Source organism: Stenella coeruleoalba (assembly GCF_951394435.1).
Source record: "Stenella coeruleoalba genome assembly, chromosome: 6".
In the NCBI taxonomy this organism is placed as follows: domain Eukaryota; kingdom Metazoa; phylum Chordata; class Mammalia; order Artiodactyla; family Delphinidae; genus Stenella; species Stenella coeruleoalba.
The window spans coordinates 112,765,894-112,785,506 of record NC_137151.1 but is presented as its reverse complement, the minus strand read 5'-3'; the positions used below and the strand labels follow the sequence as shown (position 1 = coordinate 112,785,506).

Genomic DNA, 19,613 nt, shown 5'->3' with positions numbered 1-19,613 from the left:
TGCTTTTCTAAGAATTTGTCCATTTCTTCCAGGTTGTCCATTTTATTGGTATATAGTTGCTTGTAGTAATCTCTCATGATCCTTTATATTTCTGCAGCGTCAGTTGTTACTTCTCCTTTTTCATTTCTAATTCTATTGATTTGAGTCTTCTCCCTTTTTCTCTTGATGAGTCTGGCTAATGGTTTGTCAATTTTGTTTATCTCCTCAAAGAACCAGCTTTTAGTTTTATTGATCGTTGCTATTGTTTCGTTCATTTCTTTCTCATTTGTTTCTGATCTGATCTTTATGATTTCTTTCCTTCTGCTAACTTTGGGGTTTTTTTGTTCTTCTTTCTCTATTTGTTTTAGGTGTAAGGTGAGGTTGTTTATTTGAGATGTTTCTTATTTCTTGAGGTAGGTTTGTATAGCTATAAACTTCCCTCTTAGAACGTATTTTGCTGCATCCCATAGGTTTTGGTTCGTCGTGTTTTCATTGTCATTTGTTTATAGGTATTATTTGATTTCCTCTTTGATTTCTTCAGTTATCTCTTGGTTAATATTGTATTGTTTAGCTTCCATGTGTTTGAATTTTTTACACATTTTCCTGTAACTTATATCTAGTCTTATAGTGTTGTGGTTGGAAAAGATACTTGATATGATTTCAATTTTCTTAAATTTACTAAGGGTTGATTTGTGACCCAAGATATGATCTATCCTGGAGGATGTTCCATGAGCACTTGAGAAGAAAGTATATTTTGTTATTTTGGATGGAATGTCCTATAAATATAAATTAAGTCCATCTTGCTTAATGTATCATTTAAAGCTTGCGTTTCCTTATTTATTTTTATTTTGGATGATCTGTCCATTGGTGAAAGTGGGGTGTTAAAGTACCGTACTATGATTGTGTTACTGTTGATTTCCACTTTTATGGCAGTTAGTATTTGCCTTATGTATTTAGGTGCTCCCATGTTGGGTGCATAAGTATTTACCATTGTTATATCTTCTTCTTGGATTGATACCTTGATCGTTATGTAGTGTCCTCTTTGTCTCTTGTAATAGTCTTTATTTTACAGTCTATTTTATCTGATATGAGAATTGCTATTCCAGCTTTCTTTTGATTTCCATTTGCATGGAATATCTTTTTCCATCCCCTCACTTTCAGTCTGTATGTGTCCCTAGGTCTGAAGTGGCTTTCTTGTAGACAGCATATGTATGGGTCTTGTTTTTGTATCCATTCAGTCAGTCTATGTCTTTTGGTTGGAGCATTTAATCCATTTACATTTAAGGTAATTATTGATATGAATGTTCCTCTTACTATTTTCTTAATTGTTTTGGGTTTGTTATTATAGGTCTTTTCCTTCTCTTGTGTTTCCTGCCTAGAGAAGTTCCTTTAGCATTTGTTGTAAAGCTGGTTTGGTGCTGCTGAATTCTCTTAGCTTTTGCTTGTCTGTAAGAGTTTTAATTTCTCCATCGGATCTGAATGAGATCCTTGTTGGGTAGAGTAATCGTGGTTGTAGGTTTTTCCCTTTCACTACTTTAAATATGTCCTGACACTCCCTTCTGGCTTGCAGAGCTTCTGCTGAATGATCAGCTGTTAACCTTATGGGGATTCCCTTGTATGTTAGTTGCTGCTTTTCCCTTGCTGCTTTTAATATTTTTTCTTTGTATTTAATTTTTGATAGTTTGGTTAATATGTGTCTTGGCGTGTTTCTGCTTGGATTTATCCTGTATGGGACTCTCTGTGCTTCCTGGACTTGATTGACTCTTTCCTTTCCCATATAAGGGAAGTTTTCAACTATAATCTCTTCAAATATTTTCTCAGTCCTTTTTTTTCTCTTCTTCTTCTGGGACCCCTATAATTCGAATTATAATTATAATTTTAATGTTGTCCCAGAGGTCTTTGAGACTGTCCTCAATTCTTTTCATTCTTTTTTCTTTATTCTGCTCTGTGGTAGTTATTTCCACTCTTTTATCTTCCACGTCACTTATCTGTTCTTCTGTCTCAGTTTTTCTGCTATTGATTCCTTCTAGAGAATTTTTAATTTCATTTATTGTGTTGTTCGTCTTTGTTTGTTTGCTCTTTAGTTCTTCTAGGTCCTTGTTAAACATTTCTTGTATTTTCTGCATTCAATTTCCAAGATTTCAGATCATCTTTACTATCATTACTCTGAATTCTTTTTCAGGTAGACTGCCTATTTCCTCTTCATTTGTTAGGTCTGGTGGGTTTTTACCTTGCTCCTTCATCTGGTGTGTGTTGCTGTGTCTTCTCATTTTGCTTAACTTACTGTGTTTGGGGTCTCCTTTTCGCAGGCTGCAGGTTCACAGTTCCCATTGTTTTTGGTGTCTGCCCCTAGTGGCTAAGGTTGGTTCAGTGGGTTGTGTAGGCTTCCTGGTGGAGAGGACTAGTGCCTGTGTTCTGGTGGATGAGGCTGGATCTTGTGTTTCTGGTGGGTAGGACCGCGTCTGGTGGTGTGTTTTGGGGTGTCTATAACCTTATTATGATTTTAGGCAGCCTCTCTGCTAACGGGTGGGGTTGTGTTCCTTCCTGTCTTGCTAGTTGTTTGCCATGGGGTGTCCAGCACTGTAGCTTGCTGGTCATTGGGTGGAGCTGGGTCTTAGTGTTAAGATGGCAATCTCTGGGAAAGCTTTCGCTATTTGATATTACGTGGGGCTGGGTGGTCTCTGGTGGACCAATGTCCTGAACTGGGTTCTTCCACCTCAGAGGCATAGGCCTGACACCCGACTGGAGCACCAAGACCCTGTCAGCCACACAGCTCGTAAGAAAAGGGAGAAAAAATAAATAAATAAAATAAAATAATATAAAATAAAGTTATTAAAATAAAAAATATGTAATAAATTTTTAAAAATTGAAAAGTAATTTAAAAAGAAAGAAGAGAGCAAACAAACCAAAAAACAAACAAATCCGCCTATGATAACAAGCGCTACAAACTATACAAAAAAACAAAACCACCAAAAACCAAAAAACAAAAAACAAAAAAACCAGACAGACAGGACCCTGGGACAAGTGGTAAAAAGCAAAGCTATACAGACAAAATCTCACAAAGAAGCGTACACATACACACTCACAAAAAGAGAAAAAGGAAAAAATTAATATATCTTTGCTCCCAAAGTCCACCCCCTCAGTTCTGGGATGCTTTGTTGTCTATTCAGGTACTCCAGAGATGCTGGGTACCTCAAGTTGATTGTGGAGATTTAATCCGCTGCTGCTGAGGCTGCTGGGGGAGATTTCCCTTTCCCTTCTTTGTTCGCACAGCTCCCAGGGGCTCAGCTTTGGATTTGGCCCCGCCTCTGCATGTAGGTCACCGGAGGGCGTCCGTTCTTCGCTCAGACAGGACGGGATTAAAGGAGCCGCTGATTCCGGGGCTCTGGCGCACTGAGGCCGGGGAGGGGGGGGAGGAAGGGGCATGGAGTGCAGGGTGGGCCTGCGGCGGCAGAGGCCGGCGTGACGTTGCACCAGCCTGAGGCGCGCCGTGCGTTCTCCCGGGGAAGTTGTCCCTGGATCCCGGGACCCTGGCAGTGGCGGGCTGCACAGGCTCCCCGGAAGGGAGGTGTGGATAGTGACCTGTGCTCGCACACAGGCTTCTTGGTGGCGGCAGCAGCAGCCTTAGCGTCTCATGCCTGTCTCTGGGGTCCGCGCTTTTAGCCACGGCTCGCGCCTGTCTCTGGAGCTCCTTTAAGCTGCGCTTTTAATCCCCTCTCCTCGCGCACCAGGAAACAAAGAGGGAAGACAAAGTCTCTTGCCTCTTCGGCAGGTCCAGACTTTTCCCCCGGACTCCCTCCCGGCTAGCCGCGGCGCCCTAACCCCCTGCAGGCTGTGTTCACGCCGCCAACCCCAGTTCTCTCTCTGCGCTCTGACTGAAGCCCGAGCCTCAGCTCCCAGCCCCGCCCACCCCGGCAGGTGAGCAGACAAGCCTCTCGGGCTGGTGAGTGCCGGTCGGTCGGCACCGATCCTCTGTGCGGGAATCTCTCCGCCTTGCCCTCCTCACCTCTGTGGCTGTGCTCTCCTCCGTGGCTCCGAAGCTTTCCCCTCTCCGCCACCCGCAGTCTCCGTCCACCCGCAGTCCCCGTCCGCGAAGGGGCTCCTAGTGTGGAAACCTTTCCTCCTTCACGGCTCCCTCCCACTGGTGCAAGTCCCGTCCCTACTCTTTTGTCTCTGTTATTTTCTTTTTTCTTTTGCCCTACCCAGGTACGTGGGGAGTTTCTAGCCTTTTGTGAGGCCTGAGGTCTTCTGCCAGCGTTCAGTACGTGTTCTGTAGGAGTTGTGCCACATGTAGATGTATTCTGATGTATTTGTGGGGAGGAATGTGATCTACATGTCTTACTCCCGCCATTTTGAAGGTCTACCCACTTGTTTTAATTTTTAGATTCCACATGTAAGTGATATACAGTCTTTGTCTGACAGCATAATACCTTCCAAGTTCATCTGTGTTGTTGCAAATGGCAAAATTTCATTGCTTTAATGGCTGAGTAGTATTCCATTGTGTGTGTGTGTGTGTGTGTGTGTGTGTGTGTGTGTATCTCAATCTCACATCTTCTTTATCCATTCATCTGTTGATGGACCAGGCTGCCACTATCTGTTGCTCTAGTGTGAGATGTCATCAAACACAGCATTGTATTTTCCGGATCTATGTAGGAAGAATTTCAGATCTGACAACATCTCTTTCTCAACTGTTGCCTAACCCACAAGCATTACAGGAAAGTGGCCCAATCATTTCAGAAACTTTCTCTGTGTTACGTTACATGTTTTACAGACAAAAGCAAACATGATCCCACAGGTCTACACAACCTATGTGGTGATGAAAGAGTGAGGTTGTCTACCAACGTTTGATTAGGCAAGGAGAAGAACCAAACACGATTGGTTTTTCCTCACAATAGAAATAATCCTGTTAATTACAATTCTGTAAAATACAAAAGGTACAATGACAAAAATTATCTCACCACCCAAAGATAACCACTTAGCACTTTGGTGTATACCATACTAGCCGTTTTCGTTTTTTTCACACTCACATACATACATGCATTTAAAAAAATCATTTTAAGTATATTGTTTAGTAACTGATTTTCATGTAATATGTTGTAGACGTTTCTTCATGTTAAAAATTTTAGTATCATTTTTAATTTTGCATGGTATTCTATTGTGTGGAGGTATCAGAATTTATTTAATCAAGTCCCACATTGTTGTACATTTAGGTTGTTTCCAAATTTTCTGTATTACAAACAGAATACTTCCTTGATTACTTCCTTAGAATAATCCCAAGAGTGGAATTTCAGGATCAAAGAGGATACATATCTAAAAGTTTGATTCTTATTGTCAAGCTACTGTTTATATTCCTGACAGGTGTGCCTATGAGTGGCAGCTTTCCAAATCTTTGCCAGCACGAGGGCGGATCATTTATTTCTTTAATCTTTGCCAGTCTCCTTGGAGAAAATATCCCTGCTTTCACTGTTTTAATTTGCATTTCTCCTCCCCTCCTCACTTTTTGTTTTTTGTTTCTATTGGTTGAATTGTTTGTTACTATTCTTTGCCCATATTTTTCTATTGAAGTATCTATTTTAAAAAAGAAAAGATAATACAATAGATATAATATATAATAATATATTATTAATTATATAAATATATGATATTCCTATCATTAAAAGAAAACTTCAAATATTTATCTAGGTTCTGCTCTGTGCCAGTCACTGTTTAAGGCTCTTGGCGTATATTAGTACACAAAAGTCTCTGCTCTATGACATTTATGTTTTATCAGGGAAAGACATTTATATCTAATAACCATAATGAATAGTATAGTCAGGGATACTTCTTTCTGAGAAGACTTGTTGGAGCTGGCCCTGCAGGAGTCTGGGGGCAAAAACATTGTAACAGAGGAAACTGCTGGATCTAAGGTGGACCACTGCCTGACGTGTTCAAAAACTTGCATGGAGGCTGCGGATCTTGGATAGAAAAATTCCTAAATTAACCCATAAATTACATTTGATTCCTAGTAAAACATCAAAAGAATGTTTTTCAGAACTTGACAGAATTCAAAGCTCATGTAGAAAAAGTAACATGAGAGAATAGTCAGGAAATTTTTGAAAAAAAGCATTGAACACTTTCAAATATTAAAATGTATTATAAAGCTATAATAATTAAAATAGCTTTGTACTATCAATGGAATAGATAGTTCAGCAATATACCCAAATATATATGGAAATTTAATATGTGCTAAAGAAGGTATTTCAAATCTCTGGGGAAAAAGAAGTTTATTTTATAAATTTTGTTGGGCTCACTAGAGAGCTGTTTGAAAACAAAATAAAGCTGGTTAATTCACCATCTCTCAAAACCAAACAAATTTCAGAATGATCTGAGATTTAAATGGAGAGAAAAAAAAAGAATCCATTCAAGTCCTCTAAGAAGTATATGTGATTGAAAAAAATAATAACTTGGCGTGGTGAAAGACCTATTAAAACATAACATAAAACCCAGGATCTATAAAGAAAAACAATCATAAATTAGACTCTAATTTAAATAAAACTCTTAAAAATGCCCCTTCTGAAAAAAAAAAAAACTTGAAACAAAATCAAATGTGAAGTATTCCGATTGTGTTTCTACTCAGCTATAGGCCACCAAGCGTTTGTCTCCTTCACCCCGCAAAAAGAGGGCCACATTTATCTCTTGTTCCTCAATCTTCATCTTAACTTCCTTAAAGGTATACTAGATAAAGCAGAACACTACCAATATTTTTGAAACCCTTTGGGTATCTCAACTCCCTAGGCTTCGTCCCTTCTATCCCACTTAGAACTGACTAGTCTCAGATTTTGTGTTTCTCATTCCTTTTCCTTTAGTTTCACCATCTATTTATGTATGCCTAAATAATATACTCTTTAGGTTATCCTATTTTTCATTTTTATATAAATCGCACCATACTGTATATATACTTTTGTGGTTTATTTATTTTTTTGTCCAAGTTTATACATGCAGCTGTAGTTCATTCATTCTCATAGCTGTATGGTGCTTCACTGTATGAATTTATAATTGTTTACATGTTTTAGTATTGATAGACATTGGGATGTTTCCACTTTTTTGTTATAATGAACATTGTAACAGAACATTCTTATTTGGTCTTCCAGTGCACATGGGTAAGAGTTTCTCTGGGGAGTATTCCTGGGTTCCTAATTGCTGGGTAGTAGGGTACACACACGCTCTGCCTTTCTAGATAGGTAAGGCCATAATTTTCCAAATTGGTTGTATCAATTTATACTCCCAAGTTCTTGCCAACATCTGGTTTTGTCAGACTTTCACATTTTTACCAATCTGGTGGGTATAAAAATGTATTTCATTATAATTTTAATTTGCATCTTCCTAATTTCTAATGTATGGAGAGCTTTTTTCATGTTTATTGGCCAGCCCGTCTTTCAGTTCTAGGAAGTGCTGCCATCTCATTCCTGCTCTCAGGCTGGCTCTAAAATTAGACAAGAGAAGCACGTATCTACATTTTGTGATATACTATTTCAACATTTTCCAAATATCTTCCTTATCTGTCAGCCAGTGCCATTTGTGATGAGTACTTGTGGCCTAGTTTTCCCTTTTCCATTAGATTATCCTAACAGTTTAGCTAGTCTTAGAGAAGGCACAGGGTACCTGTGCGTGAGCACGGATAAAAAGCAGGATGGGTGAGTTGTGGCACTTGGGAGATGGGAACAGAATGCCTCTGGGTAGTCTGAGAATAGCAAGAAACTGACTAGGAAGATAACAATAATGACAATGCCCAATTTCCAGGACTTAAGACACAAGAACTATGATTGTCATTTATGAGTATTATTTCTAATCCTTACAATAATTCTCTAAGATGTACATTATTATCATCTCTACTTTACAGGTAAGGAAACTGAGGTTAAAGCCCACAGAACATCTTGGGGTGCCCAAAGGAGAGAAGGTCAGCATGCAATAATTCAGGAAGTCCTTTATTCATTGATTCATTTTTCACTGAGTACCAGTTTGAGAGCAGAGAATTTTATTTGGCATTGGAGATATTTGCCATTGACGTGGCCTCTGCCAGTCTATTATGTTGCATACTGGGGAGGGATTGCCTGCAGCTATAGAGGGAAGTTAATATAGTAAAAAACTGCTTGAATGGCAGTCAGAGAGACCTAAATCCCTCCCAGCTATGTCCCCTCACCTGAATGGCCTTGGGGCCCTGACTGTACAGTATAGAGAGGATAAGGGCAACGCTCCCTCATGGAACTGTGTCAGCTCTGCCTTCTGAGTTGGGTGACTCAGAGTGGGCCTCAGTTTTACCATTTGTAAAATGAGAATAATGGTAGCACCTATCCTGGTGTATTAGTCCCCCATGGCTGCTGTAACATTTCCACGAACTTGGTGGCTTAAAACAAAGAAATTTATTCTCTCACAGCTCCTGGGGTCAGAAGTCCAAAATCAGTTTCACTGAGCTCAAGTCAGTGTATCCAGAGACACGACAGGACTGCTCTAGAAGGCTAGGAGAGAATCCTTCCTTGCCTCTGCAGTTTCTGGTGGTTGATGGCATTCCTTGGTTTGTGGCTGCATCACTCCAATCTCTGCTCCAGTGGTTACACTGCCTTCCCTCTTCTGTTTTTCTCAAATCTCCCTCTAACTTCCTCTTATAAAGATACATGTGATTGCATTTAGGCCCCCCCTTTTTTTTGAATTGGTAGTTTTTATTTTTTTAATTTTATTTATTTTTTATTTTTTTGAATTTTATTTATTTTATACAGCAGGTTCTTATTAGTTATCCATTTTATACATATTAGTGGCCCATTTTGATAATCCAGAAGAGTCGCTCCATCTGGAAATCTTTAACTTAATCTGAAAAGACTGTTTCCATTTAAGGTAACATTTACAGGTTCTGGGGATTAGGGCTTGATATATTTGTGGGTTGTTATTCTGCCTATTACACTGAGGGTTGTTAGAAGGAGATCTGCTAAGGCTGGCAGAGGATTGAGCCCAGCGTCTGCCCGTACAGAACAACGAGTAAATGTCAGTCTGTTTCCTCTTTTAAAAAGACGTTTCTAAGGAAGCCTCCCTAATGGTGCTGCTGTAAGGTTCAAAAAAGCACAGTTGTAACACGTAGCAGGGTGTAGGAGATCGAGGAATGAGATAAAAGCAGATCTACTAACAGTTTCTCTCGCTCCCACTACTTGGTTTTGCACATCCTTCTCTCCAGGCCGCCTCAGACCCCGCCTACTCACAGGCTCGCCCCCTCCCAGGTGGATTGATTCTCCACCACGAGGTCCCGTCCCCATACGCACTCTCCTCTCGCCCCGCCCCCCTAGCTTGGCGTCCTCCGTCCGTAGTGTGTTGGAGGCGTGAGGGCTTTCGCGGGCTGCTCATTTTATTGCCCATCAAATCCTAGCCCATTTTATCCGAATCTGTCTCCCTTTTCAACCTCTAATTTATTCACCCAACGAAACTAGATTTACTGAGGTTAGTGGTAGCAATTTACCTGCTTTCAGGTGAGAAAAGAGAGGCGGAGCTTTTGGAAGAAGACTGGCGCTACTCAAGACAGCCCGACCAAAGGGGCCGGGTCCTACACACCTCGGTCGCCAAGCCCCCGCCAGCTCGCCGCGCCGAGGTCAGCTCGCCGCGCAGGCGCAGTGGGCCGGACTCGCCATGCCGACTGTCAGCCTGAAGCGCGATTTGCTCTTCCGAGCTCTGGGCCGGACCTACAGTGAGTACACGTCCCACAGCCTGGGCTCTGCGCCCCTCCTCAGAGGCTGGGACCCCCTGCAAAAAGGCATCGTGGCAACGTTCATGCTGCCCCGCATGTTTTGGCTCGGGCGTTCGAGTTCTGGATAGAGAGGGCATAGAGTCCCCGGCGGCCCTGCTGGGCCGATGTAGCCTCTGGGAACCGGTGTCTCCGCGGGTGCCGTTGCATCACCGGCACGTGCTGGGCTCGCTGTGTCATTCATTCAGCGATATCGAGCGCCTGCTGCGTGTCTGATGCCAGGGGATAGAACAGGAATGAAGCTCCGGGTTGCCTCCCGAGTGTAGTTCATTAAGTGCAATAAGAAGAGCGCTGTGGGAACTCCATTTGTGAGCAACAGGGTGTGTGTGTGGGGGGGGGGCGGCCTTCTTTCCTAGTTTTATTTACGTTTACTGAGCGCCTGTTATGTGCCAGGCACTGTTCTAAGTACTTTGGGAACACAGCGGTGCACAGGGTACATAAGGTCCACGTTCACATTCTGATGAAGCAGGCAGATAATAAAACCAGCATATTAATAAGATGATTTCGGATAATGTTAAGTGCTAGCAGGGAAACAAAAAAGATATTGTGCTAAGAACAGCATTAGATAGGGTGGTAACGTGGGCTGAGCCCAGAGTGACAAGGAGTCTTTACTTGGTGGGCTTAGTCTTCAGGCTACGCTTCATCTCTTCAGTTTTAAAAACACTACCATTAAAAAAAAAAAGGGAGAAATATTAAGTACGGTTATCAGTTACCCTATACATGTAGCAGTTGAAGTGACATCTGCCATGTCCCATATCATCAGCTTGTGTGACAGCAGTGATAATTGGTTTGTGAGAGCTGTTTTTGGTTTTAGGGCTCAATATAACAAAGGCCTAGTCGGTTTAACAGATACTGCTTCCTACAGTAAGATATTACTGTGAAAATAAAATTAGCTTTTTAAAACGTTTCTTAGGGTGCATTTTTAGATACTATGTGCAGTTGACCCTTGAACAATCCAGGTTTGAACTGGGTGGGTCCATTTATAGAAGGAATTATTTTCAACAGTAAATACTAAGGTACTGCATAATCCATGGTTGTTGAATCCTCCCACGCGGAACCCAGGAGGGCCAATTGTAAGTTACAGAGATTATGGACTTGGTGGAGGGCTGGGAACCCCTGATCCCTGCCTTGTTCAAGGGTCAGTTGTATTCTTAAAGTGTTATTCTCCCTAGGGTTCTGCCCTAAGTCCCTGAAAATAGAGGTAATACTCTTGTCCTCTAAACAGGGCTCTGATTCCCTATACTTTTTATTTCATACTATGCTTTTTTATATTTCTTATCCATCCTTCTAAACCATATTCTCACTAATTGTGTATGATACACCTGAATTACACAAGATGGTGTGTAGCAAAAATTTGTTCAGTACATCTGTGATCAGTTCCCACCTGTGTATCCATATCTGGGAAAGTAAGAAATAAGTCAAGTTTTAAAAAAGGATGATTTATAACCTGTTTACTGTCATCTGATGTTTTAATATATTCTCTAGATGCCTTTTCCCCTTTTCCATATTGAGAGAGATCAGGTAAGCTTGATTACCCGTAATTATCTGTGCACTACTGACTCATTAAAATTTCAGTCAGGAAGATTGATGTTGAGGTGTACTTCAGATGGGTCAGAGATAATACTTATCATTAGTTTATATTTCACATGTTCTTTCTTGAAATCTTTTAAATGTAAATTAGGTTGAGGTCAAAGTTGGAAAAACATGTTTGGCGAAGCATCCCGTTTGCAAGCGGTGTGGATCCGCCTTGTTTCTTACCCCCTCCCCCCTTTTCTGTCTTTCTCTTTTTTCCTTGTTTTCAGGTAACGTCTCATTCCCTCTTTTCTATCCCCATTCCCTCTTTTGTTTTCAGTCCCTCTAGGGCTTTCTTTTTGTCTGTCCTAAATTCCATTGTTTCATCAGTCATTGCCTTTCACCACTTACTTGCTTATCAAAGATAAGCAAAGGATATTTTTCAGGCTGCTTTGATTCTGTTCATTTTGCTCCTCTGGGGCAGTTTTGTCTCCTTAGTCTACCTTTTTTACTGCCTTTCTACTCAGATGTTTCCTCTTGCCACTCGTTTTTTTGTTAACTGGTTTGTTTTCACTGTTCTTCAATTCTGGCCCTGTTCTGCCTTGGTGTAATTGCTGGCAGTGCGGCCAGAGCCACCTGTGTATATCATGAACCTTGAAGATATAGTTACTTAGGTGTGTCATTTTGTTAGAGGGAATCATTGATCACGATTTCATTGTTGATTCGTCTAAGTGCATGAAATACAGCTGAAAGGAATAAAACAAATTGTATGATAATTAGGACTCAGTAGAGGATTCAGTGTATTTTAATGATTCTGCACGATTTGTTAAGTAACCATTTAGTTATGTATTACTGCATAATTAATTACCCCCAAATTTAGCAGCTTAAAACAACAGTCATTTGTTATATGTTTCTGAGGCCCAAGGATTGGGAAGTGGCTTAGCTGGGTGGTTCTGCCTCTCACCTGGTTGTAGTAAAAGTGTCAGGACTCTAGTCATCTCAAGGCCTAACTGGGGCTGGAGAGTCCAATTCCAGGTTCACTCAAGTGCTTGTTGGCAGGCTTGAGTTCCTTGCTGAGTTTTGGTCAGGGATTTCAGTGCCTCCCACCTGGACCTCTCCACAGGACTGCTTGCAACATGGCGGCTTGTTTGTCCCAGAGTGAGAGGTCCAAGAGAGCAGGTAGTTGAGAGAGTGTTCAAGATAGAAGCCACAGTTTTTACTAAATCTCGTAAGGGATACACCATCCCTTGCCGTATTTTCTAGGTCACACAGACCAACTCTGGCACCGTGTGGGTGGAGACTACAAAGGTGTGAACACCAGGAGGCAGGTGTTCTTGGAGGCCATCTTGGGGACTGACTACTGCAGTCTGCCCCCTGGCCCCCAGTGATTCATGTTCCTCCCACATGCCACATACACGCCCTCCCAAGGCCCCCGGAAGTGTCATCCCATTACAGAAGCAGCTCAGAAACCAGAGTCTCATCAGCTAAATCGGGTCCAGTTGTGGATGGGGCTCTTCAGGTGTAGTTCCTTAAGTAGAGCTGATTGAGTAGAATTACTCTTGGCCTGAGAGACTAACGAGACAGGTTATCTGCCCCACCTGCACCTAACATACAGTGGTGGCACAGGCATAGGACATTCTTCTTCGAATGGGGAAGATGGGAGACCCGAAGGAGTTACTAGTCTATGGCAGTTCTGAAGCCGAGCTGGCAAGTGTTGCATGTTTTGGTCAGATCTCCAGGCCTGGGATCACTGTCCATGGTTCTGCCCTAATATCTAGGCTCTTGGTTCCACTCTCTGGGTGATCCTCATTATTTTATTTTTTGGTGAAAGAAAGCACGTGCTTTACAGCTCATTAGTTTTCTTGGTCTACTTCCCACTGATAGAATTTTGGGGGCTCAAAGACTTCATTTTGTCCCGTCTCTGTCCCTTTCAGCTCCAGCTTGCCATGTTTCTGCATATGTTTTTTGTTGTTGTTAAACTTTCTGGGTCTTTGGTCAGTTTTGCTGGTTTCCACTTCATTAGTCAAAAGACACACCGCCCACAGATCTCTGAAATAAGCTGTTTTGTACCTTGGGCTTCTGCTGATACAGGGCTCTTATTTAAGCTCAGCTGTGTGACCGAATAAATTTGTGAGGCACGCCCTTATTTTCTTTATATGTAGCGCCTTTTGTTTGAATGAATAGTGCCTTTGATTTTACTGCGTCTTAAGATTTTACAATCATGTCCTTGATTCATCTTTCGACCACATTTCCCTGGAAATGCTCTGGATTTGCTCTTTGATCAGAAGTCATTTTTTTTTTAACATCTTTATTGGAGTATAATTGCTTTACAATGGTGTGTTGGTTTCTGCTTTATAACACAGTGAATCAGCTATACGTATACATGTATCCCCATATCCCCTCCCTCTTGAGCCTCCCTCCCACCCTCCCTATCCCACCCCTCTAGGTGGTCACAAAGCACCAAGCTGATCTCCCTGTGCTATGCGGCTGCTTCCCGCTAGCTATCTATTTTACATTTGGTAGTGTATATATGTCCATGCCACTCTCTCACTTTGTCCCAGCTTACCCTTCCCCCCCACCATATCCTCAAGTCCATTACCTACATCTGCCTCTTTATTCCTGTCCTCCCCTTAGGTTCTTCAGAACCATTTCTTAGCATTTTTTTTTTTTTTACATCTGGGGAGGCTGAGGATTCTTAAAACCATTAGGTCCTGGCTCCTTTTTGTTTAATAGTCTTTCCTTTAGTTTATCTGTTCTCTCACAGTCTAAACCAGGCGACACTTTCAGCACTGGTTGGAAACGTTAGTTAAGTCACCTGGTTGAGTAGTTACCTTTTCCCCAGTCCCCATAACTGTAGGCAACAGTGTTGCTAAACTTTGCCTCTACATAAAAAGGATACCCCTTCTGTCAGTTTCCAGTAACACTTCCTCACTTTCCTTCATATCCTCACCTGCATCCTTAGCAGAGACTGAGGCTTCTGTTAACAGCTTCGTCAAGGCGCTTTAGGTTTTCATTTACACTCTCAAAGCCCACCTCCTCCTGGTTCCAAAGCCTTCCCCATGTTTTCCCGTGTTTTGTGATGGCAGCACTCTACGTCCAGGGACTGACGTCTGTGTTGGTTATCTGTTGCTGCATAACAAATTACTCCAGTACTTAGGGTAAAACAGCAAGCCTTTATCATTGCACACAGTTTCTGAGAGAGGAGTTGAGGGAGGAGTGGCATAGCTGGGTGATCTGGCTCTGGGTCTTCCTCCAGGTTGCAGTCAAGCTGTCGTGTCAGCTGGGCCTGCAGTCATCTCATGGCTTGGTTGAGCTGGAGTTTGCTTCCCCGCTCACTCTTGTGGTTGTTTGAGACGTGAATGGTGTGAGTACCAGGAGGCAGGGGTCATGGGGGCCTCTGTTATTTCCTGCCCTAATTAGCTGACTTCTTTCTCCTTTTTTCATCATATCTCTTCCTGACATGAACCTCACGCTTCATTCATATGGAACGTCCCAAATTTGCCATGCGGTTGTCTCATTCCCCACAGTCCCTGCCTAATAAATTCATCCTTTCTGTGAAGCCTTCACTGACTGTCAGTGGAGTTGATTGCTTTCTGTGTGCCAACTCGGTACCTTGCACTTACCATAACTGTATTTACACATCTGGTTTACTAGAGTAGTTAAGGCAAGAATTGTATTTTATTTATCTCTGTAGCCCTGGCACCTAGTACAGTGCCGACACATAGTAGGTGCTCAATAAATGTTTGTTAAATTGAAGTTTAATGTCAGGAACAGGAATCTTAAGATCAGCTTCTCACTAGAATATACTAGTAATGATGGTTTGTGTTCAGTTTTTGGTAACAAGGAAACCCTGACAATGCTGTATCAGGTGGCAAAGCAAAGTAGGATATAACTTTAAAGTAAGGAAGAGAACTATTAATTGTTGCAGACCTACTATGTTTCAGGGCACTATGCTGGGCCCATTATCTGCATGAACTCATTTAAGTCTTTCCAACAGTTGCATGCTACAAATAAGTGGCTGTAAAATGCTACTTTATGGATGAGGCATAGGAATCAGAAAGTTTACATGAAGTGCCAAGCTCTCCACTGGTACGTGGAACAGTCAGAATTCAAACTTGGATGGATCTGGCTCCAAAGCCAACTGTCAGGCCACCTCAGAGAATTTTAAATGATAGGATTTATATGATGTTATTCCTTTATGTTGGATCTGTGATTTGGAGCCTACTTTACATTGGCTCCCTGCTTAGCAAGTTTTTTTCTTCCAAGTAAGTGTAAACTCCCTAGTGCAGGTAAGCTAATTCTGTAGCTGATATTAGATGAATCAGCCCTTTTTAAAATAGTTTTGGTTTTCTTAAAAAATGTTTTTTGGTCAAGCTTTTTTTGTTTTTAAATGGAGATATCTGATGCCTGATATTTAGTATGCTTGGTATAAGATGATTAAAAAAATGCAGTTTCTATGCTATTTTCATTTGTACTGAACAGATTAAAATTAGCAATCTCTTTTTTTTTTTTCCTAGCTGACGAAGAATTTGATGAACTATGTTTTGAATTTGGTCTGGAACTTGATGAAATTGTATGTATTGGATATTTATTTCTCTAATATTCTGTGTATAAGTTCATTATATTTTATCTTTGTTACCTTACGGTTAGACCAAATGGAACATTTGTGGGTCGTGGTGCTTTCTGTGTTAAGGGGCTAAGCTCTGGTTCTAAGAGTGTTACTTTGTGTAAAATCTCAAAAGGGGTTCATGCCTTATTCTGATACAGTACCCTCAAGTCATCAGGCTAGAGCTGTGGAGGTGGATAGACCCTCTCAGGTAACCCCAGAATAGAAGCAGTCTCCCGGGCAGTGAGGTACCATTTGCAGATAACCGGATGGAAGGGGTCCACGAGCAGTGGGAACTTTGCTTCATCCGGAGCTGCTGTGTCCTTGGCCTCTGGCTCCCCCTCCTTCACTTCCTCTGTGTCCCACCCCACCTTCCTCCGTGCCTACTTAACCAGCGTTAATTCATTCTTCATTTATTACTCTATACGTTGATCTTGTAAAATGATCTCCTACTTTTTGAAGAATTGCTTGTAAAAATGATTTTGAAACATTTTCCTGGTCTTTTGATTATATAATGATTAAAATGTTGAAAAAATAGCTTTATTTACCAAATATATTATTAATAATGATAATGTACTAGAGACACTTTACTTGTAACTAAAAAGATAATTTAATATGTGTCTGGTAATTAGTATTATTTTTTACCCCAAGCCTTCTTGATCTGTTCAGTGTTTTATAACACAACAACGTTTAAAAAAACCTCAGACTGACAAAAACCTATATTGTTCTGCCTTGTTTTTCCTGTTGCTTCTTAACTAATGTTGCAGAAAGTTTTTTTTATATTAATGAGCATCCATATGCTTAAGAAGTCAGCTGAGATCTCTGTAGTTTATATTAAATTGTTACTAATTTTATTAGAACTCCAAATTATGCTTGAGGCTTTGTGATATCTAAGAGCATTGTACTGGATATCAGAAAAATGGAGGAATAGTTCGAACTCCCACACTTACTAGCTGTGGAACGATGGACAATTACATTGCTTCTCTGGCCCTCCTTTTCATCTGTGAAATAAGAGGTTTGCTTTGTATGATCCCTATAGATCCCTCTGGCTCTGAAATTTCTGTGGTCATTGATTGCCATAACATTTTTGTTAGCATTGACAAACCCAGTCTTCACATATGATCTTTTTTTTTTTTTTTTTTTTTTGCGGTACGTGGGCCTCTCATTGCTGTGGCCTCTCCCATTGTGGAGCACAGGCTCTGGATGTGCAGGCTCAGCGGCCATGGCTCATGGGCCCAGGCGCTCCGCGGCATGTGGGATCTTCCCGGACCGGGGCACAAACCCATGTCCCCTGCATCGGCAGGCGGACCCTCAACCACTGCGCCACCAGGGAAGCCCCACATATGATCTTTGTATGAACTGAGATACTGAAAATGGAAGAAGGCTTAGGCAGCTGTGTCTTTTTTGTAAAGGAATTAGGCCATTTTTTTGTTTGGATGCCCTCTTTTCTCAAGTTACCACATTTTCTTCCCTTCTTTATATGGTTCCCCCCTGAAATCCAGCACCCGCATGAGGTGACTTATCTTTCTTCACTAAAATGTTAGCAGTTTTATTGACCCCTTTAATTGAACTCTGTTTAAATTCTGATTTCTCCTCCTGCCTCTTCTCATATCCTCCCCCATCCCCGCATTTCTTTTCTCCTCTCCTGCTCCCTCCCCTTCCTCCTCTTCGTCCTCTTCTTTTTTTATTTTTAAATTTTCCCTAATTTAAAAAATTTGCCTCCTGAGTTTGAGATGGCCAGTGGAGGTGTTCCTTGGAGCCCATAGTCAATGAGCGCCGTGAGCCCTGCGCAGTCCCAGCATCATGTGGACTCTGTGATTCCTCAGGTGTGGCTCGGGCACGTAGTGCTTATCGACAGGAAGTGAATTCTTCTGCATGCTGTGCAAGTGTAGACTATAATTCTTTGGGCAATAACTTGAACTGCTTATATTTTGGCAGTGGGAGAGGGAGGGCATCATGTAAAACAAAAATCATCACTTATTTTGATAGGAATTCATCAGTTATTTTAGCAGGTTGTTGGTGGTAAAAATAGCAGGAGTTCCAGTTAAGTGGGGATTCCAGATAATTAGTGGGTAACATTAACAGTTGGAATATGGCTTTTAAGCATTTTGATCGAAAATTTCTTCAGTATACATACAGTTCCCTGCTGGAGTAAACAGAGAGCAGAATTTAACTTCTTGGCAATGGTTGTTTTTAAGAAAATCTGTAGTGTGGTTATTGAGATAGTCTAAGCTTTTTGCCACTGCATTAAAAATTCTTCTAGTGGTATTTTTCTCTCTTTTTCCTCGTTTGCTTTCATTCTTGCTGCTCTGTACCTTTTACTGTCATTAGATTGCTTCCCATCATACCTATAATCCCTTCTAATTTACACCAAGCTTCTGATCTCTTCAAATGTTGTTTTTTTTTTAATATTCATTTATTTATTTGGCTGCACTGATGGTCTTAGTTGCGGCATGTGGAATCTTTAGTTGTAACATGAGGGATCTAGTTCCCTGCGCAGGGATCGAACCTGGTCCCCCTGCATTGGGAGCATGGAGTCTTAGCCACTGGACCACCAGGGAGGTCCCCTCTTCAAATGTTTTTGCTTGTTTGTATAGTATTACTCTCATTCTCCTGTTGCTTGTAGGCTTGGGTGCCCATAGGATTTAGCTTTTTAGAGTCATTATCTTATAAAAAGTTGCATATCTTTAATCTTTTTTTTCTTTTTTTTTGTTTGGCCGCGAGCTGTGGCTTGTGGGATCTTAGTTTCCCGACCAGGGATCGAAGCCAGGCCCTCGGCAGTGAAAGCGCAGAGTCCTAACCACTGGACCTCCAGGCAATTCCCAACATAGCTTTTATTTGGTGAATTCTCTGTACTTTGTCTCACTGACACTTTTGTTGTTATTGCCCTGTGTTCTTTTTGGTGTTTCCATTTTCTATGTAGATTAAGGATGGGCAAACTTCTTCTGCCAGATAGCAAGCTTTCGAAGGCTGTGTAGTCTCTGTCACAATTCAGCTGTTGCAGTTTGTAAATAACAATAGGTAAAATGTAAGTGAATAGGCTTGGCTATGTTTCAGTAACACTTTATTTACAAAAATAGGCGGCAGGCATGATTGGCCCACTCCTTGTTTTAGATGGATTTTTGCTGCTCTGGAAAGAACATGAATAATGCAGTTACTGCTTTATAGGGCTACTTTTTCAAAAGAATTTGGATTTATTTAGTTTTATTTTAACTTTTGGGTTTGTTTTAGACATCTGAGAAGGAAATTATAAGTAAGGAACAAGGTAATGAAAAGGCACAGGGGGCCTCTGATGTTGTTCTCTACAAAATTGATGTTCCTGCCAATAGATATGATCTCCTGTGTCTGGAAGGATTGGTTCGAGGACTTCAGGTCTTCAAAGAAAGGTAAGGGAATATGTTCATTAAATACCTGGCTAAGTTGGCTTTCTTTTTTCTTTGCCTCTCATTATCAGCAACCCTGTTTAAGTTTCTAGAAAAAAACTCGTTGGACAGGTACACAGCTTTGGGTCTGCACAGAGGGATGATTGGAGCCTTTAGATTGTAGCCGTTTGAAAATTTGCCTGAATATTGAGTCATAGCCTTTCATTTTGGGAGTGTATTTTAAAGCTGGAGTGGTTAATGATTTTATGGCATCTTAAAAAACTTTTTAATGGGTTCATGTGAGTTCTTTAGTAATCCAACTGGAGTAGAAAGTTTGTTGGGTTTGTTAAAGGCTGGGAGAAAAGTAGAGGTGGCACAACTATATGCTGTT

The 19,613-nt window shown here is 41.3% G+C and overlaps 1 protein-coding gene across 2 annotated transcripts in view; it reads left to right on the top strand.

Moving 5' to 3' along the window:
- Positions 1 to 9,611: 9,611 nt before the first annotated feature.
- The window catches only part of FARSB (phenylalanyl-tRNA synthetase subunit beta), a 67,897-nt gene continuing 57,895 nt past the window's right edge, over positions 9,612 to 19,613 (top strand). The window contains exons 1-3 of one of the 2 annotated variants that reach the window (XM_079923722.1): positions 9,612 to 9,685; positions 15,772 to 15,827; positions 19,092 to 19,246. In XM_079923722.1, coding sequence (XP_079779848.1) covers positions 9,628 to 9,685; positions 15,772 to 15,827; positions 19,092 to 19,246 — 269 coding nt within the window. In that variant the 5' untranslated portion in view covers positions 9,612 to 9,627. The remainder of the gene's footprint in view (positions 9,686 to 15,771; positions 15,828 to 19,091; positions 19,247 to 19,613) is intronic. The other variant, XM_079923723.1, reaches the window with a different exon arrangement.